The following is a 14,647-nucleotide window of genomic DNA, read 5'->3' as shown; positions in this document are numbered from 1 at the left end:
AGTTGACTGTAACTTTAAACAGCTTGGAAAATTTCAGAAAATGATGTCATGGCTTTAGAAGCTTCTGATAGGCCAATGAACATCATTTGTGTAAGGGTTTTCCTGTGGTGAAGGAGAAGCGGACCAAAATGCAGCGTGGTGGTTATTCATGTTCTTTAATAAAGGAACTAGACATGAAATAACTAACAAAACAATAAATGTGCGAAAACCTAAACAGTCCTATCTGGTGCAAACACAGAGACAGGAACAATCACCCACAAACACACAGTGAAACCCTTACAGAATCACCCACCACAACAGGACCAAGCGGCGTGGTAACGGGCAACAGCAACAGCGGCGCAAAGAGGAATGGACATGGGACGATGTATTGGACGGCAAGGGTTGCTACACATGGGAGGAGATCCTGGCGGGAAAGGATCGCCTTCAATGGGAACAGGTGGAGGCAGCTAGGAGAGCAGAGGCAGCCGGAGAGAGGAGCAGGCGATATGAGGGAACACGGCTGGCAAGGAAGCCCGAGAGGCAGCCCCAAAAATGTATTGGGGGGCACACAGGAAGTGTGGCGAAGCCAGGTAGGAGACCTGCGCCAACTTCCTGTGCTTTCCGGGGGGCTAGAGAGACCGGGCAGGCACCGTGTTATGCTGTGGAGCGCACGGTGTCTCCAGTGCGGGTGCATAGCCCGGTGCGGTACATACCAGCTCTGCGTATCGGCCGGGCTAGAGTGAGCATCGAGCCAAGTGCCATAAAGCCGGCTCTACGCATCTGGTCCCCAGTGCGTCTCCTTGGGCCGGCTTACATGGCACCAGCCTTGCGCACGGTGTCCCCGGTTCGCCTGCATAGCCCAGTGCGGGCTATTCCACCTCGCCGCACTGGTAGGGCGACCGGGAGCATTCAACCAGGTAAGGTTGGGCAGGATCGGTGCTCAAGAGCTCCAGTGCGCCTGCACGGTCCGGTCTACCCAGTACCACCTCCACGCACCAGCCCTCCGGTGGCAGCTCCCCGCACCAGGCTTCCTGTGCGTGTTCTCGGCCCAGTACCACCAGTGCCAGCACCACGCATCAGGCCTACAGTGCGCCTTGCCTGTCCAGCGCTGCCAGAGCCGTCCTCCTCTCCAGCGCTGCCGGAGTCTCCCGCCTATCTAGCGCTGCCAGAGCCTTCCTCCTCTCCAGCGCTGCCGGAGTCTCCCGCCTATCTAGCGCTGCCAGAGCCTTCCTCTTCTACAGCGCTGCCGGAGTCTCCCGCCTGTTTAGCGCTGCCAGAGCCTTCCGCCTCTACAGTGCTGCCGGAGTCCGCCTCTACAGTGCTGCCGGAGTCTCCCGTCTGTTCAGAGCTGCCAGTCTGCAAGGAGCTGCCAGTCCGCAAGGAGCTGCCAGTCTGCAAGGAGCTGCCAGAGCTGCCAGTCTGCAAGGAGCTGCCAGAGCTGCCAGTCTGCATGGAGCCGCCAGAGCTGCCAGTCTGCATGGAGCCACCAGAGCCGCCAGTCTGCATGGAGCCGCCAGAGCCGCCAGTCTGCATGGAGCAGCCAGAGCCGCCAGTCAGCATGGAGCAGCCAGAGCCGCCAGTCAGCATGGAGCAGCCAGAGCCGCCAGTCAGCATGGAGCAGCCAGAGCCGCCAGTCAGCATGGAGCAGCCAGAGCCGCCAGTCAGCATGGAGCAGCCAGAGCCGCCAGTCAGCATGGAGCAGCCAGAGCCGCCAGTCAGCATGGAGCAGCCAGAGTAGCCAGTCAGCATGGAGCAGCCAGAGCAGCCAGTCAGCATGGAGCAGCCAGAGCTGCCAGTCAGCATGGAGCAGCCAGAGCTGCCAGTCAGCCAGGATCTGCCAGAACTGCCAGCCAGCCAGGATCTGCCAGAGCCCCTCAGCCCAGAGACACCGGAGCCCCTCAGCCCAGAGGCGCCGGAGCCCCTCAGCCCAGCGGCGCCGGAGCCCCTCAGCCCAGTGGCGCCAGAGCCCCTCTGTCCCGAGCAGCGGCCCCTCTGTCCCGAGCAGCGGCCCCTCTGTCCCGAGCTGCCCCTCTGTCCCGAGCTGCCCCTCAGTCCAGTGGGGTCATTAAGTAGGGTCGCCGTGGATAGGAGACCACGGAAGCGGACAAGGTGGGGGACTAAGACAATGGTGAAGTGGGGTCTGCACCTTTGGGAGGGGGGGGGGGGGGGGGGGGGTACTGTCACGTTCTGACCTTTATTTCCTTTGTTTTGCATTTATTTAGTATGGTCAGGGCGTGAGTTGGGTGGGCAGTCTATGTTTGTTTTTCTATGATTTGGGTATTTCTATGTTTCGGCCTAGTATGGTTCTCAATCAGAGGCAGGTGTCATTAGTTGTCTCTGATTGAGAATCATACCTAGGTAGCCTGGGTTTCACTGTGTGTTTGTGGGTGATTGTTCCTGTCTCTGTGTTTGCACCAGATAGGGCTGTTTATTTTTTTGCACGTTTATTGTTTTGTTAGTGTATTCATGTATAGTGTCTTTATAAATTAAAACATGAATAACCACCACGCTGCATTTTGGTCCGCCTCTCCTTCACCGCAAGAAAACCGTAACAATTTGAGTCAATTGGAGGTTTACCTGTGGATGTATTTCAAGGCCTACCTTCAAACTTAGTGCCTCTTTGCTTGACATCATGGGAAAATCTAAAGAAATCAGCCAAGATCTCAGAAAAAAAATTGTAGACCTCCACAAGTCTAGTTCATCCTTGGGAGCAATATCCAAACGCCTGAAGGTTCCACGTTCATCTGTACAAACAATAGTACGCAAGTATAAACACCATGGGACCACGCTCAGGAAGGAGACGCGTTCTGTCTCCTGGAGATGAACGTACCTTGGTGTGAAAAGTGCAAATTAATCCCAGAACAACAGCAAAGGACCTTTTGAAGATGCTGGAGGAAACAGGTACAAAAGTATCTATATCCACAGTAAAACGAGTCCTATATCGACATAACCTGAAAGGCCGCTCAGTGAGGAAGAAGCCAAGGCTCCAAACCGCCATAAAAAAAAGCCAGACTAGGGTTTGCAACTGCACATGGGAACAAAGATCATACTTTTTGGAGAAATGTCCTCTGGTCTGATGAAACAAAAATAGAACTGTTTGGCCATAATGACCATCGTTATGTTTGGAGGAACAAGGGGGAGGCTTGCAAGCCGAAGAACACCATCCCAGCCGTGAAGCACAGGGGTGGCAGCATCATGTTGTGGGGGTGCTTTGCTGCAGGAGGGACTGGTGCACTTCACAAAATAGATGGCATCATGAGGAAGTAAAATGATGTGGATATATTGAAGCAACATCTCAAGACATCAGTCAGGAAGTTAAAGCTTGGTCACAAATGGGTCTTCCAAATGGACAATGACCCCAAGTATACTTCCAAAGTTGTGGCAAAATGGCTTAAGGACTGTCGTGGCAGAATCTGAATTCTTTAGGTAACATTTATAAATAAGATATTTTATTCATTTTCATAAGCATGCCTATGTGGGCAAAAGTTAGAGGGGAGAGGTCGGGTTAGTCTTATCTGTGAATGTGTCTGTAAACTATTCCTAAACCATGTGAAGGGATGGGGTGATTAATGGGGAAACAGTTAGGTGGCTTCACAATGTCTGTGTGCCAGTCTGTGATCTTGTCCAGGAGGGGGTGTATTTGATATATGCCATTGGATGAGGTAATGTTTTTGGTCCTAAGTGGTACCAAGAACGAGATCAGAACTTAGTTTAGGAGACCAAACTGAACGATAATTTATAGCCAATGCTGTCTGGCTATGTGTGTCTTTGCTATAAAGGATCTCAGTTGCCAATATGTAAGCACTCTCAGAGAATTCATTTATAGACACTGAATTGATCTGAGAGTCACAGGGCTATGGTGAAGCTCATATAATTAAAGATGGACTTTATGACAACTCTGACTTGTGTGTGGTTTGCTCTCTCATGATTTGGTAATACAGGAAATTTCCACGACAGGACAACAAAGTCAAGGTATTGGAGTGGCCACCACAAAGCCCTGACCTTATTCCCATAGAACATTTGTGGGCAGAACTGAAAATGTGTGTGCGAGCAAGAAGGCCTACAAACCTGACTCAGTTACACCAGCTCTGTCAGGAGGAATGGGCCAAAATTCACGCAACTTATTGTGGGACGCTTGTGGAAGGCTACCCAAAACGTTTGACCCAAGTTCAACAATTTAAAGGCAATGCTACCAAATACTAATTGAGTGTATGTGAAATTCTGACCCACTGGGAATGTGATGAAAGAAAAGCTGAAATAAATCCTTCTCTCTACTATTATTCTGACATTTCACATTCTTAAAATAAAGTGGTGATCCTAACTGACCTAAGACAGGGAATTTTTACTAGGATTAAATGTCAGGAATTGTGAAAAACTGAGTTTAAATGTATTTGGTGTATGTAAACTTACGACTTCAACTGTACATGCAGACAACATCATTCAAAGACTGGAATTTGATACTCCTGGTATAGGATTTTATCATGACACAAGGCGAGACCCAGACACAAGAGACAGATGGTTGGAGTCTTACAATATTTATTAATTCAATAGGGTAAGGAGAATGGTCGTAGAGAATGGTCGTGGACAGGAAAAAGGGTCAAAACCAGTTCAGAGTCCAAAAGGTACCGAAGGGCAGGCTCAAGGTCAGAGCAGGCAGGATGATCAGGCAGGCGGGAAAGTAGTCCAGAGACAGGCAGGAGTCAAAACCGGGAAGACTATCAAAAAGAGAAATGCAAAAGGAGAATGGGAAAAACACGCTGGTTGACTTGACTAACTAACATACAAGACAAACTGGCACAGAGAGCCAGGAAACACAGGGATAAATACACTGGGGAAAATAAGCAACGCCTGCAGGGGGTGAAGCCAATCACAGGAAGGGGTGAAACAGATCGGGGCGTGACAGGATTTGACTGAAGAATAATCTGAAAAGACATTCATACCTGAACTGCATCTTTATTTTCCAAGGTAGAATACATGATCAGTGAATATATTAAATGTACAGGCTACAATGTTATTACATGCATGGTAATAACTACATGTATATACATATACTACATGTATATACAATCCTTGGCACAAAGTTATATTATATTCTACTCAATCCATAGTCTTCATTAATGTCATTCAGACTGTTTTGAAGTTGATACAACAGGCTATTATGATAACTGAGATGAATAGCTAGGTTCTGAACTAATATGTATACTAAACGTTTTAGGGTCCATACACAGATTGGCTACATAGCTAGCTACACATCTATAGACATACAGGTATTTTTATCCTCCACTGCACAATAAGCAAGAAAATAGCTAGCTAGCTAGCTACGTTACTTCTTCTGCATTGCATGGCAAATACCAGCAAGGCAAGCTTACAAAATTGTACGTTCAATTTACAGTAAATGCTTAGCTAGCTAGATTCTTTACATCCACTGTTTCACAAGATGACATCCTGGTTTGCTGGTTGTTTCAGGAGTCCCTAAAACATGATAAAACAGAATTTCAATTTCATATGCATGTCATAACACCCATAAAGCTAGCAGATTCATTTTAGCTAGTCAGCTAGCTTGCTAAATAGCGATTTTTGTAAATTAACATATGAATAATCGTTTGTCACTACATTAACATATTCCTCTCAACTTTACATTTATTGCATGATTCGTTATAAAGTTATAATTACTTACATTTGCTTCCATCCTAGTATTTTTGTCAGCCATCTTTGCTGAAGAAAGTCTCCAGCCTTGGGTTGCATAGCATCAAATTTGTTGTCGGAACCACTTGATATGATTGGTCCTCGCCCAGCGGTGATTTGCATAAAGTTGGGAAATGTTGAACTTTTCACCCTCTCCCACGCCCAATGATCCACCGCCCTCTCTGCTTCTCACCGCTTTCCTTTCATTGAAAATTAATGGGAAGAGGTGTTTCACCGCGCGGCACCACGTGCTAGTGTACACGGGGCATGATACTTGGGGGTGATTCAGCATCCACATGAGTGACAGAACACTGAGCCAATCACGACGCAACGCTCTGTATTTTCTGCTGGCTTGCCCCATCACAACAGAAAGCACTGAGCTAGGCTGAAACACCTGCATTTTGGAGCTGCCTTACTCAAGAAAACAATAAAGAGACCATGTTTGTATGCGGTTTTATTAACTCAATGACATTTCCATATATATATATATATATAAAATGTGTTTTACATTGCTCTGCCCCACCTGATGTGAATGACGGGTCACCACTGAGCCTCTGCCGACACATTAATACACTGTGATCCATGGTGGCTAAAGAAATGAGAGCATAGAACTCAGCGATAACCTATAGTCCAATGCAGCAGTAGGCCTATAACTTCCATCATCAACTAAGTAACATACATAAGCCTAAAGCCGACAAATAAAAACAGTAGAAAGTAAACTGATGAAAATTCTGGTTCTTTCAATCACATTAATCTCTTTTCTCCGCCTGTATGCCTACATTTCTATATGTCTTGACTTGAGTTATTGCTAGCGAAGTTCAACATCATATCAAATTGTCACAGGGTCCGGCCGGAAGTTGTCGCTAATGAACTTGCAATATTGTATCAACTAGCCTATTCCGGGCCCTCAAATTTCCTGCGCCAATGAACTCTGGACAGAAAGTGGTCTTTTATGACGTTTCCACTGCATATATGGGATCATCAGATCATGATATTTTGATCTTTCACACTGAGGCTTGGTGAATATCGAGGCCGGGCGTGTTGGAAAGATTTTTTGAATACTGAGGACTATCTGAGGACTACTGAGGACTGAACTATCATTCGCAATGGATGTTATTTAAACACACTTTGTGGTGAGTTAGACAATCAGAAAAAAGACTGCCAAATGGGCACCTTCCTACATATGTATGCATTCTGGAGAGAGACGCACAATATCTTTGCAACATTGCTCCTCAACTTCTTCTTGAGGCAACATTTTTAATTATACTCAAGACACTATCTTCACACATATTTTAGACGCTTTCACTGACAGCCGCAACTCAGTCAGCTAGACATATTGCCACAGGCAATACCCAAATTTCGGGCTTCCCAAACACACTTGTGATTTAAAATAATCCACAGAAATAAAAATTAAGAAGCTAATGATACCCTGTGGCTAAGTCATGCTCCCTGGTGAAGATTTTAAATTATTTTATTTAGACAGGAGTAATTACAGTGGGGAGAACAAGTATTTGATACACTGCCGATTTTTCAGGTTTTCCTACATAGGTACACTTCAACTGTGAGAGACGGAATCTAAAACAAAAATCCAGAAAATCACATTGTATGATTTTGAATTAATTTGCATTTTATTGCACGACATTGTTAAAGTTCCAATATTTAAAGTGACTAGTGATCCATTTATTAAAGTGGCCAATGATTTGAGTCTGTATGTGTGCAGCAGTCTCTCTGAGTTAATGATTGCTGTTTAAAGTTAACAGTCTGATGTCCTTGAGATAGAAGCTGTTTTTCAGTCTCTCAGTCACCTGTTCTGACCTTGTCTTCTGGATGGTAGCGGGGTGAACAGGCAGTGGCTCGGGTGGTTGTTGTCCTTGATGATCTTTTTGGCCTTCCTGTGACATCGAGTGCTGTAGGTGTCCTGGAGGACAGATAGTTTGCCCCCGGTGATGCGTTGTACAGACTGCACCACCCTCTGGAGAGCCTTGTGGTTGAGGGCGGTGCAGTTGTCGTACCAGGCGGTGATATAGCCCGACAGGACGCTCTCAATTGTGCATCTGTAAAAGTTTGTCAGGTTTTTAGGTGACAAGCCAAATTTCTTCAGCCTCCTGAGTTTGAAGAGGCATTGTTGCGCCTTCTTCACCACACTGTCTGTGTATTGTTATGCATGTATTGTTATATATTACTTTACTGTTGGAGCAAGCATAATAAGCATTTCACTAGACCAGCAATAACATCTGCTAAATACTGTATGTTTAGATAACCAATAACATTCTACTTTATTTGAGATTGGTGAGAAAAATTATATATTTAATCCTTTTTGAATTTAGTCTGTAACACAACAAAATGTAGAATAAGTCAATGGGTATCAATACTTTCTGAAGGCACTGCAAATAGGAATTTGGCAATTGGTAGGCTACATTCTTTGTACTTCTCTTTAATTGCTTTTTTTTCTTTTTCTTTTTGTTTCCCAGAAGTAAGACTCTTCCCACACACCAACAACATTTCATCAGCTTCAGAAGCAGCTGCATTCAACACATGTTTTGTGGTTGTCCTTAGATAGATTCTCCAGACTTGCAAAGAAAGAATTGTTGATTTGTTGCCAAATCTAGATTCTGAATAGCATTTTATTTGGAAATATGCACCAACAATTATTTCACAGATAGAAAGATGAAAAAAGTATGTATCCATAACCTGCTCTACTTGTTCAACCTAAATATGTAGGCTTGCATATACAGCAAAAAAAATATATATGCACATATTTAATGAGACATTTTCTAATTAGCATGTTTTTTATAAAACATTTTTAAAAAGTTGTAATACAAAAAAAGTATTATATTGGTGTTTTTATTTAACTGATATAAGTTCCTTATAATGTGATTAAGAGGAAAAAAATACCCTATTGGAGTGTGACACATGATGAATGGCCTTAATGATGAATTAAATGATGAATAAACTATTTTCTAATCCTTTATTACATGGTGTTATTATAAACTTGTACCTTATTATCTGATCTGCCTCTGGCAATGGTTGTATTCCATAGATGCAAATCACAATCCTTTAGTAGGCTATACGTTGTGTAACATTCTAACATGCAATCTCGTGGGGAAATGTCCTTAAAATGGCTAAGCCTCCTTGGTAATAGATTTCCTTCCGAAAGACTTCCTTGGAAGCAGACACAAGGAGATAAGGGAGGTCAGCGACGACGCTGGGGTTTGCGGCCACAACGAAAGCCCAAAAAACAGCCCCAAAGTTTTTTTTTTGGGGGGGGGGGGGGGGGGGCACGGGGTGGTCGGCGGAGCCGAGGAGTGAACCAGAGCCAGTCTGGGAGAAATTGGAGGAGAGTGAACGTTAAGAGTCAGAAACCGTCAGTCAGTTGATGGATGGTTAAGTCTCCTTGGTAATAGATTGACAGTGTCACGCCCTGACCAAAGAGAGCCTTTTAATTCTCTATTTTGGTTAGGTCGGGGTGTGACTAGGGTGGGTAATCTAGGTTGTTTATTTCTATGTCGGCCTGGTATGGTTCCCAATCAGAGGCAGCTGTTTATCATTGTCTCTGATTGGGGATCATATTTAGGCAGCCATTTCCCCACTGTGTTTTGTGAGATCTTGTTTATGTGTAGTTGTCTGTGAGCACTTCATTGACATCATGTTTCATTTGTTCTTTATTGTTTTATGCGTTTCACTTCAATAAATATGTGGAACCCATATCACGCTGTGCTTTGGTCCGAATGTTCTTACGACGATATTGACAGACGGTGACATAAGAGATATTTTTAAATACCTTATATCCTTGACTTAAAGACTTCCTGCTTCAACTTCCTGCTACAAGGACAGGCAGCTAATGACTCCCTGTTACAAAACATACTTCATTTCAAACCGTATGAAAATAAATAAGAATTTTAATTAGTATTAATTAATATTAGTATTAATTATGGGTATAGGCATGGGGCAGTTGGTTGATGGAATAGCTATCATGCAATAGCAATTACAAGAGCAGTTGTCTTTCATGGTTTCATCATAAATTGATATGGATGTACACACATTTGATTTCTTTATAGATTGTCAGGGCCAATCTCTTGGTCAGCAACATAGGCACGTGTTTCATAAGAGTGTGAAGTTAAATTGATTGATCATCACTTATGATTATCAGTCTCTGTTCATTATCTATCTGTAATGATTACAGAGGAGAGGGACTGCCAGATGGAAAGGTGAGGGAGAAATATAGTTGATTACACGATGTTCACTACATTACCAAAACAGAACATCTTATTCCAAAATCATGGGCATTATTATGGAGTTGGTTCCCCCTTTCCTGCAATATCCTCCCCTCTTCTGGGAAGGCTTTCCGCTACTTGCTTCCATTCAGCCACAAGCATTACTGAGGTCGGGCACTGATGTTGGGCGATTAGGCCTGGCTCGCAGTTGGTGTTCCAATTCATCCCAAAGGTATTCGATGGGGTTGAGGTCAAGGTTCTGTGCAGGCCAGTCAAGTTCTTCCACACCGATCCAAACAAACCATTTCTGTATGTACCTTTGCTTTGTGCAAGGGGGAATTATCACACTGAAACAGCAAAGGGCCTCCCCAAACTGTTGCCACAAAGTTGGAAACACAGAATGTCATTGTATGCTGTAGCGTTAAGATTTCCCTTAACTGGAACTAAGGGGCCTAGCCTGAACAATGAAAAACAGAACTTTATTCCTCCTGCAACAAACTTTACAGTTGGCACTATGCACTTACAGTTGACCGGGTCAGCTCTAGCAGGACAGTCAATTATGTTTCTTGATTGTAATGTACATCTGAAATCATGTTTGTGTTTATGCTAATAGACTTTATGATAATGGGTCTGAGTTGAAGTTAGAGGAGAGTGGATTTAACGTTTAGATCTAAATGATTAAGACGACACGGGCGGGGGGGAATGATCCTAGATCAGCACTCCTAATCTGATACAATAATCACATGCTCACTTCAATTGTGATAACTGTAGAGATTAGTCTTTACACAAGACTCTGTTATCGGTCTCCCAAGGACACTCTCAAGCATGACAATGCTCCATCTATCTTCAGGAGTGCTGCTTATCTTAAGTCTACAGCTGAACAGTTTGTGCAGCTCAAGATGCCAGGTAAATCTATCTGTAACCTCGTGCCCAAAGATTTTACGTACTTGGGTTAACAAAGGCCAAGTTTGACTTGTTGCTCCACCAGACTTTCCTTGGGCGGAAGTGTCTGGGAATGAGATGAACATTTTTGTGATATTCTTTGATCTTCCTGCTGTGTACTTTCATGTGAGTGCATGTCCAGTTATTGCACTGCATTGTTCCAGCACAGGAAGTATTTTGATGCAAACTTTTCTACCTGACTGTCGGAAGGCTATGTTCATTATTAGACAGCCTACCTGGATTTTGATCCAGGAGTTTCTCATATCAGCTGCCTGAACTCCACCACACTACAATGTACAATGAAGCCTGAGCTGAGCTTCATAATTTCAGTCTGCTTCCTAAAAAATTGTTTTTTGTCATTGCATCAGTGTAATTTCAAACACGTTGGCTTTTACTCAATTTGGTCTCTGCTGCCTCCTTGGGGTCTGTCTAAGAACTCCCCTACCCAGTAGGGGCGGGACCACATCTACCGGATGTTGATACAGTCTGCGGAACAGCTGTGAGAGAACAACAAAGCTGACGCCACTTCTAGCTACAGAATCGACGAGAAGGACGAAAAGAAGGTGAAAATACAACAACAAAACTGGATTCGAGGTTGATAAAGACTATAGAAGTGGTCAAGAAAACAGGTTATTAACATTCGTGTCGACAGAACTCTGAAAATTACAGATTCAAGGTAAGAGAAAGTTCGGCACGCGATGTTTCGTCGACAACGTTGGCTTTGTGTACTGACGTCATATTTGCTACTTTAGCTAGCTATCATCATTATCAAACCCGATTTGATTGTACTAGCTAGCCGTGAAATGCTATGCTGTCCATGTGTTTTATAAGAGACAACGGTTGATTAACTTCTAGTTTTGTTGTAAATCTGAATGAGGTCATGGTATTGTTGACACAACTTGAATGAATCGCTTCACACATCGATCAAGACTGATTGATTGGCATTTGGTTCACAAAAAGCTACTATTTCGAGAGAAAAAAAGGACTGACCGCTGCCATAGTCTTATGACAGCTGTTTACATTTTAATATGCGCGCAGGTCTTGTTTAACTTCTCGATTACATGTTGTTCAATCAAACGTCGATTTAGTTTGGAATATTTTCCAATCCAGTGGAAATGGCAAATGGGATGGAAATGGCAACCGCAGCGGCTCTCTGACGCAGTCACAATTCAACTGCCCTTGTTTCTATGTAGAAGGTAGATGTAGCAGCATCGTTACTCACCCCCAATGATTTGTCTACATCAGCCAATGAAGACAACCGTTCACTATGAAACCGAATAGAAGATACACTTGTTCATTCTAGGCATCTTTGCTATGATGTGTTCACCTAAACTAGTTGGAATCCATGTTGATCTCAATAGGCTCGCACTATAACACAAAACTCTAACTGGGCAGTCTCAAACCCAGTATGTGTCTTTGTGAGTAGTTGTCTTATGTGCACCTGTTTCACTCTGTGCCTCCCCGCTCTCTTTTATTTCAGCTGCTGTCTGTGAATGAGTTAGTGTCTTACATGACTTACTTGCCCTTCCTAAAGGTCGGTCTCTGCTTACAACAGCACTATGGGCCGGATCTTCCTGGACCACATCGGCGGGACCCGCCTCTTCTCCTGCGCCAACTGTGACACCATCCTGACCAACCGCTCTGAGCTCATCTCCACGCGCTTCACTGGCGCCACGGGCCGAGCTTTCCTCTTCAACAAGGTGAGGCTGGTGAGGGTTGACTACTCTTAAAGGCCCAGTGCAGTCAAAAACGTGATTTCCCTGTGTTTTATATAAATTTCTCACACTGGGGTTGGAATAATACTGTGACATTTAGAAAATTATGATGAACCCTTTTAGTGTAAGAGCTGTTTGAAAAGATCACCTGAAATGTATGCCTGTTTTGATTGGATGGAGTTTTGGCCTGCCTGGTGACATTACCAGGTGGTCAATTAGTTATGAGACCAATACGTTGGTTCCAAACCTCTCAGCCAATAGCTAGTTTTAAATGTTCCCCTCCCCCCTCTGGCATTCCTAGCTAAATTCTTGCTTGAAAAATTGCTCTTTGCTAAGAAGCTATTTTTGTTTCACAGTAAGATACTTGTTACCCAGAAATGATTTGAGATAAACATGGCTGCATTGGACCTTTTTTAATAGGTTGTAGTTAAGAGTCCTGTGAATAACACCATGTCCTTACACAAAACACACGACACCATGTCATTATTCTCTAGCCTCGTCCCATACTGTATGTGCTGTTCCAAACTCATTGATAGGGCATACTTCTATGGGACACGCTGCTAGTCCCTCTTGCAGGTTTAGATACTTTGTTGAATAAATCTATATGTTTGTCACCCACAGGTGGTGAACCTGCAGTACAGCGAGGTGCAGGACCGTGTGATGCTGACGGGCAGACACATGGTGCGAGACGTCAGCTGCAAGAACTGCAACAGCAAGCTGGGCTGGATCTACGAGTTTGCCACAGAAGACAGTCAGCGCTACAAGGAAGGCCGCGTCATCCTCGAAAGGGCGCTAGTAAGGGAGAGCGAGGGCTTCGAGGAGCATGTGCCCTCTGATAACTCCTGAGTCCCCCGTCCCTCCTTTCTGCCTTGTGCACCCAACATCTCTCCCAATCCCCAGTGTCCCCTACACTCCTCTCCTTATAGGCAACTACCTGTGTATCAGCTTCCCACCAGCAAGAATTGTGTTGAGCTAGACAAACCTGTAATTATGTCCGCCCCTCACACATATTGTACACAACATTTGAGAATGCACTCGCTCACAGGCTATAGTGCTTATAATGCATATAATGTACATGCATAAGATTCTGCACGATACATGTGTAGACATTGGACTACAACTGCCTGAAGAGTAGGGGTTGTGGTGGGGGGAGTAACTTAATGACCCAAAGTGGAGAGCATGGACAGATGCTAATGTCTTTGTCAGTGATACAGCTGTGTATGGTGATACAGCTGTGTATGATAAAACCGCTGTTGCGTGAGAGCTTGGGGGGGGGGTGTGTGAGTGATGCTTGTGTTTAGGATGAAATATTATTTAAGTTTTAGTGAGAATGGGTGTGAAAATTGATTTGAGGAAATAATCTTTCTGAATATTGTCATTAAACCCAGTTTCCATTTGCTTTTATTAACAAATATTAGATTTGATAGTGCTGATTTTAGTTGACTGTTTGCACATTATAAACCCTCACTTTGATCCCGATGACAAATGCATGTGTGTACTAAAGCCTCATGTCTGCCAATGGACGCCTAGACTATAGAACCTGTGATCAACCTCAAATGCTGACAATTGTGTAACAATTATCAAAAGACAACTTGACCATTGTGTAAATGTGCCCAAAAAAAAAACATGAACCGGCATTGTTGACAATATTGTGGTTAAGTTCTGTATTAGGATTGGTCAGTGCTGTGTTTTATTTTTGGGTTGCATAGTCTTGCAATGCCATCCTTCCAATCCTCATTCATCACTCAGCTATTGGAACAAAATGAAATTGTGAGAGAGCCTGGAAAATGTAAGTAGGGGTTGAGTTAAAGCTACTGTTTTTTTCTTTGTCAGGCCTCCGGGTGATGTATTATAATAAAGAAATTGATCATATGAAATCAACTTTACCTCTTGTATTGCATCACTTCTCTGGTCAATATAGGACACTAATATGGGGGAAGGGTATTTATTGGGCAGGACTAAATCCTCAAAACAAGAGCTAGATTAGGTAGCCACCTCAAAAGCATAAGGGTACGGGCACGCAGATGAAATTCATTGTCCGTGTCGAAAGTACAACTCATGTCAATACGGAAAAAGAGAATTTGTGGCATTTTAGGCAGAAAATCACATTCA

The 14,647-nt window shown here is 44.0% G+C and overlaps 1 protein-coding gene across 3 annotated transcripts; it reads left to right on the top strand.

Moving 5' to 3' along the window:
* Window positions 1–11,282: 11,282 nt before the first annotated feature.
* Window positions 11,283–14,416, top strand: LOC139415296 (protein yippee-like 5). Of its 3 annotated transcripts, none has more exons than XM_071163322.1 (3): window positions 11,283–11,496; window positions 12,355–12,520; window positions 13,157–14,416. In XM_071163322.1, the coding sequence occupies exons 2-3, from the start codon at window positions 12,380–12,382 to the stop codon at window positions 13,379–13,381; spliced, it is 366 nt and encodes a 121-aa protein (XP_071019423.1). In that variant the 5' UTR covers window positions 11,283–11,496; window positions 12,355–12,379; the 3' UTR covers window positions 13,382–14,416. The 3 variants fall into 3 exon arrangements, with proteins under 3 accessions (XP_071019423.1, XP_071019424.1, XP_071019425.1); XM_071163323.1 differs by having other exon boundaries at window positions 11,297–11,496; window positions 12,301–12,520; XM_071163324.1 differs by having other exon boundaries at window positions 11,302–11,496; window positions 12,376–12,520.
* The last annotated feature ends 231 nt before the right edge of the window (window positions 14,417–14,647 follow it).

The sequence above is a fragment of the Oncorhynchus clarkii genome, chromosome 8 (assembly GCF_045791955.1).
Source record: "Oncorhynchus clarkii lewisi isolate Uvic-CL-2024 chromosome 8, UVic_Ocla_1.0, whole genome shotgun sequence".
Lineage (NCBI taxonomy): Eukaryota > Metazoa > Chordata > Actinopteri > Salmoniformes > Salmonidae > Oncorhynchus > Oncorhynchus clarkii.
Note: the sequence above shows the minus strand (reverse complement) of the source record. Positions and strands in the feature narration are given on the sequence as shown.

Excerpts from the sequence above, each read along its gene's own strand:
- LOC139415296 (XM_071163322.1), top strand. The coding sequence starts at position 12,380 with ATGGGCCGGATCTTCCTGGACCACATCGGCGGGACCCGCCTCTTCTCC. Across the intron at positions 12,521-13,156 it reads GAGCTTTCCTCTTCAACAAG|GTGGTGAACCTGCAGTACAG; the intron begins GTGAGGCTGGTG and ends TGTCACCCACAG.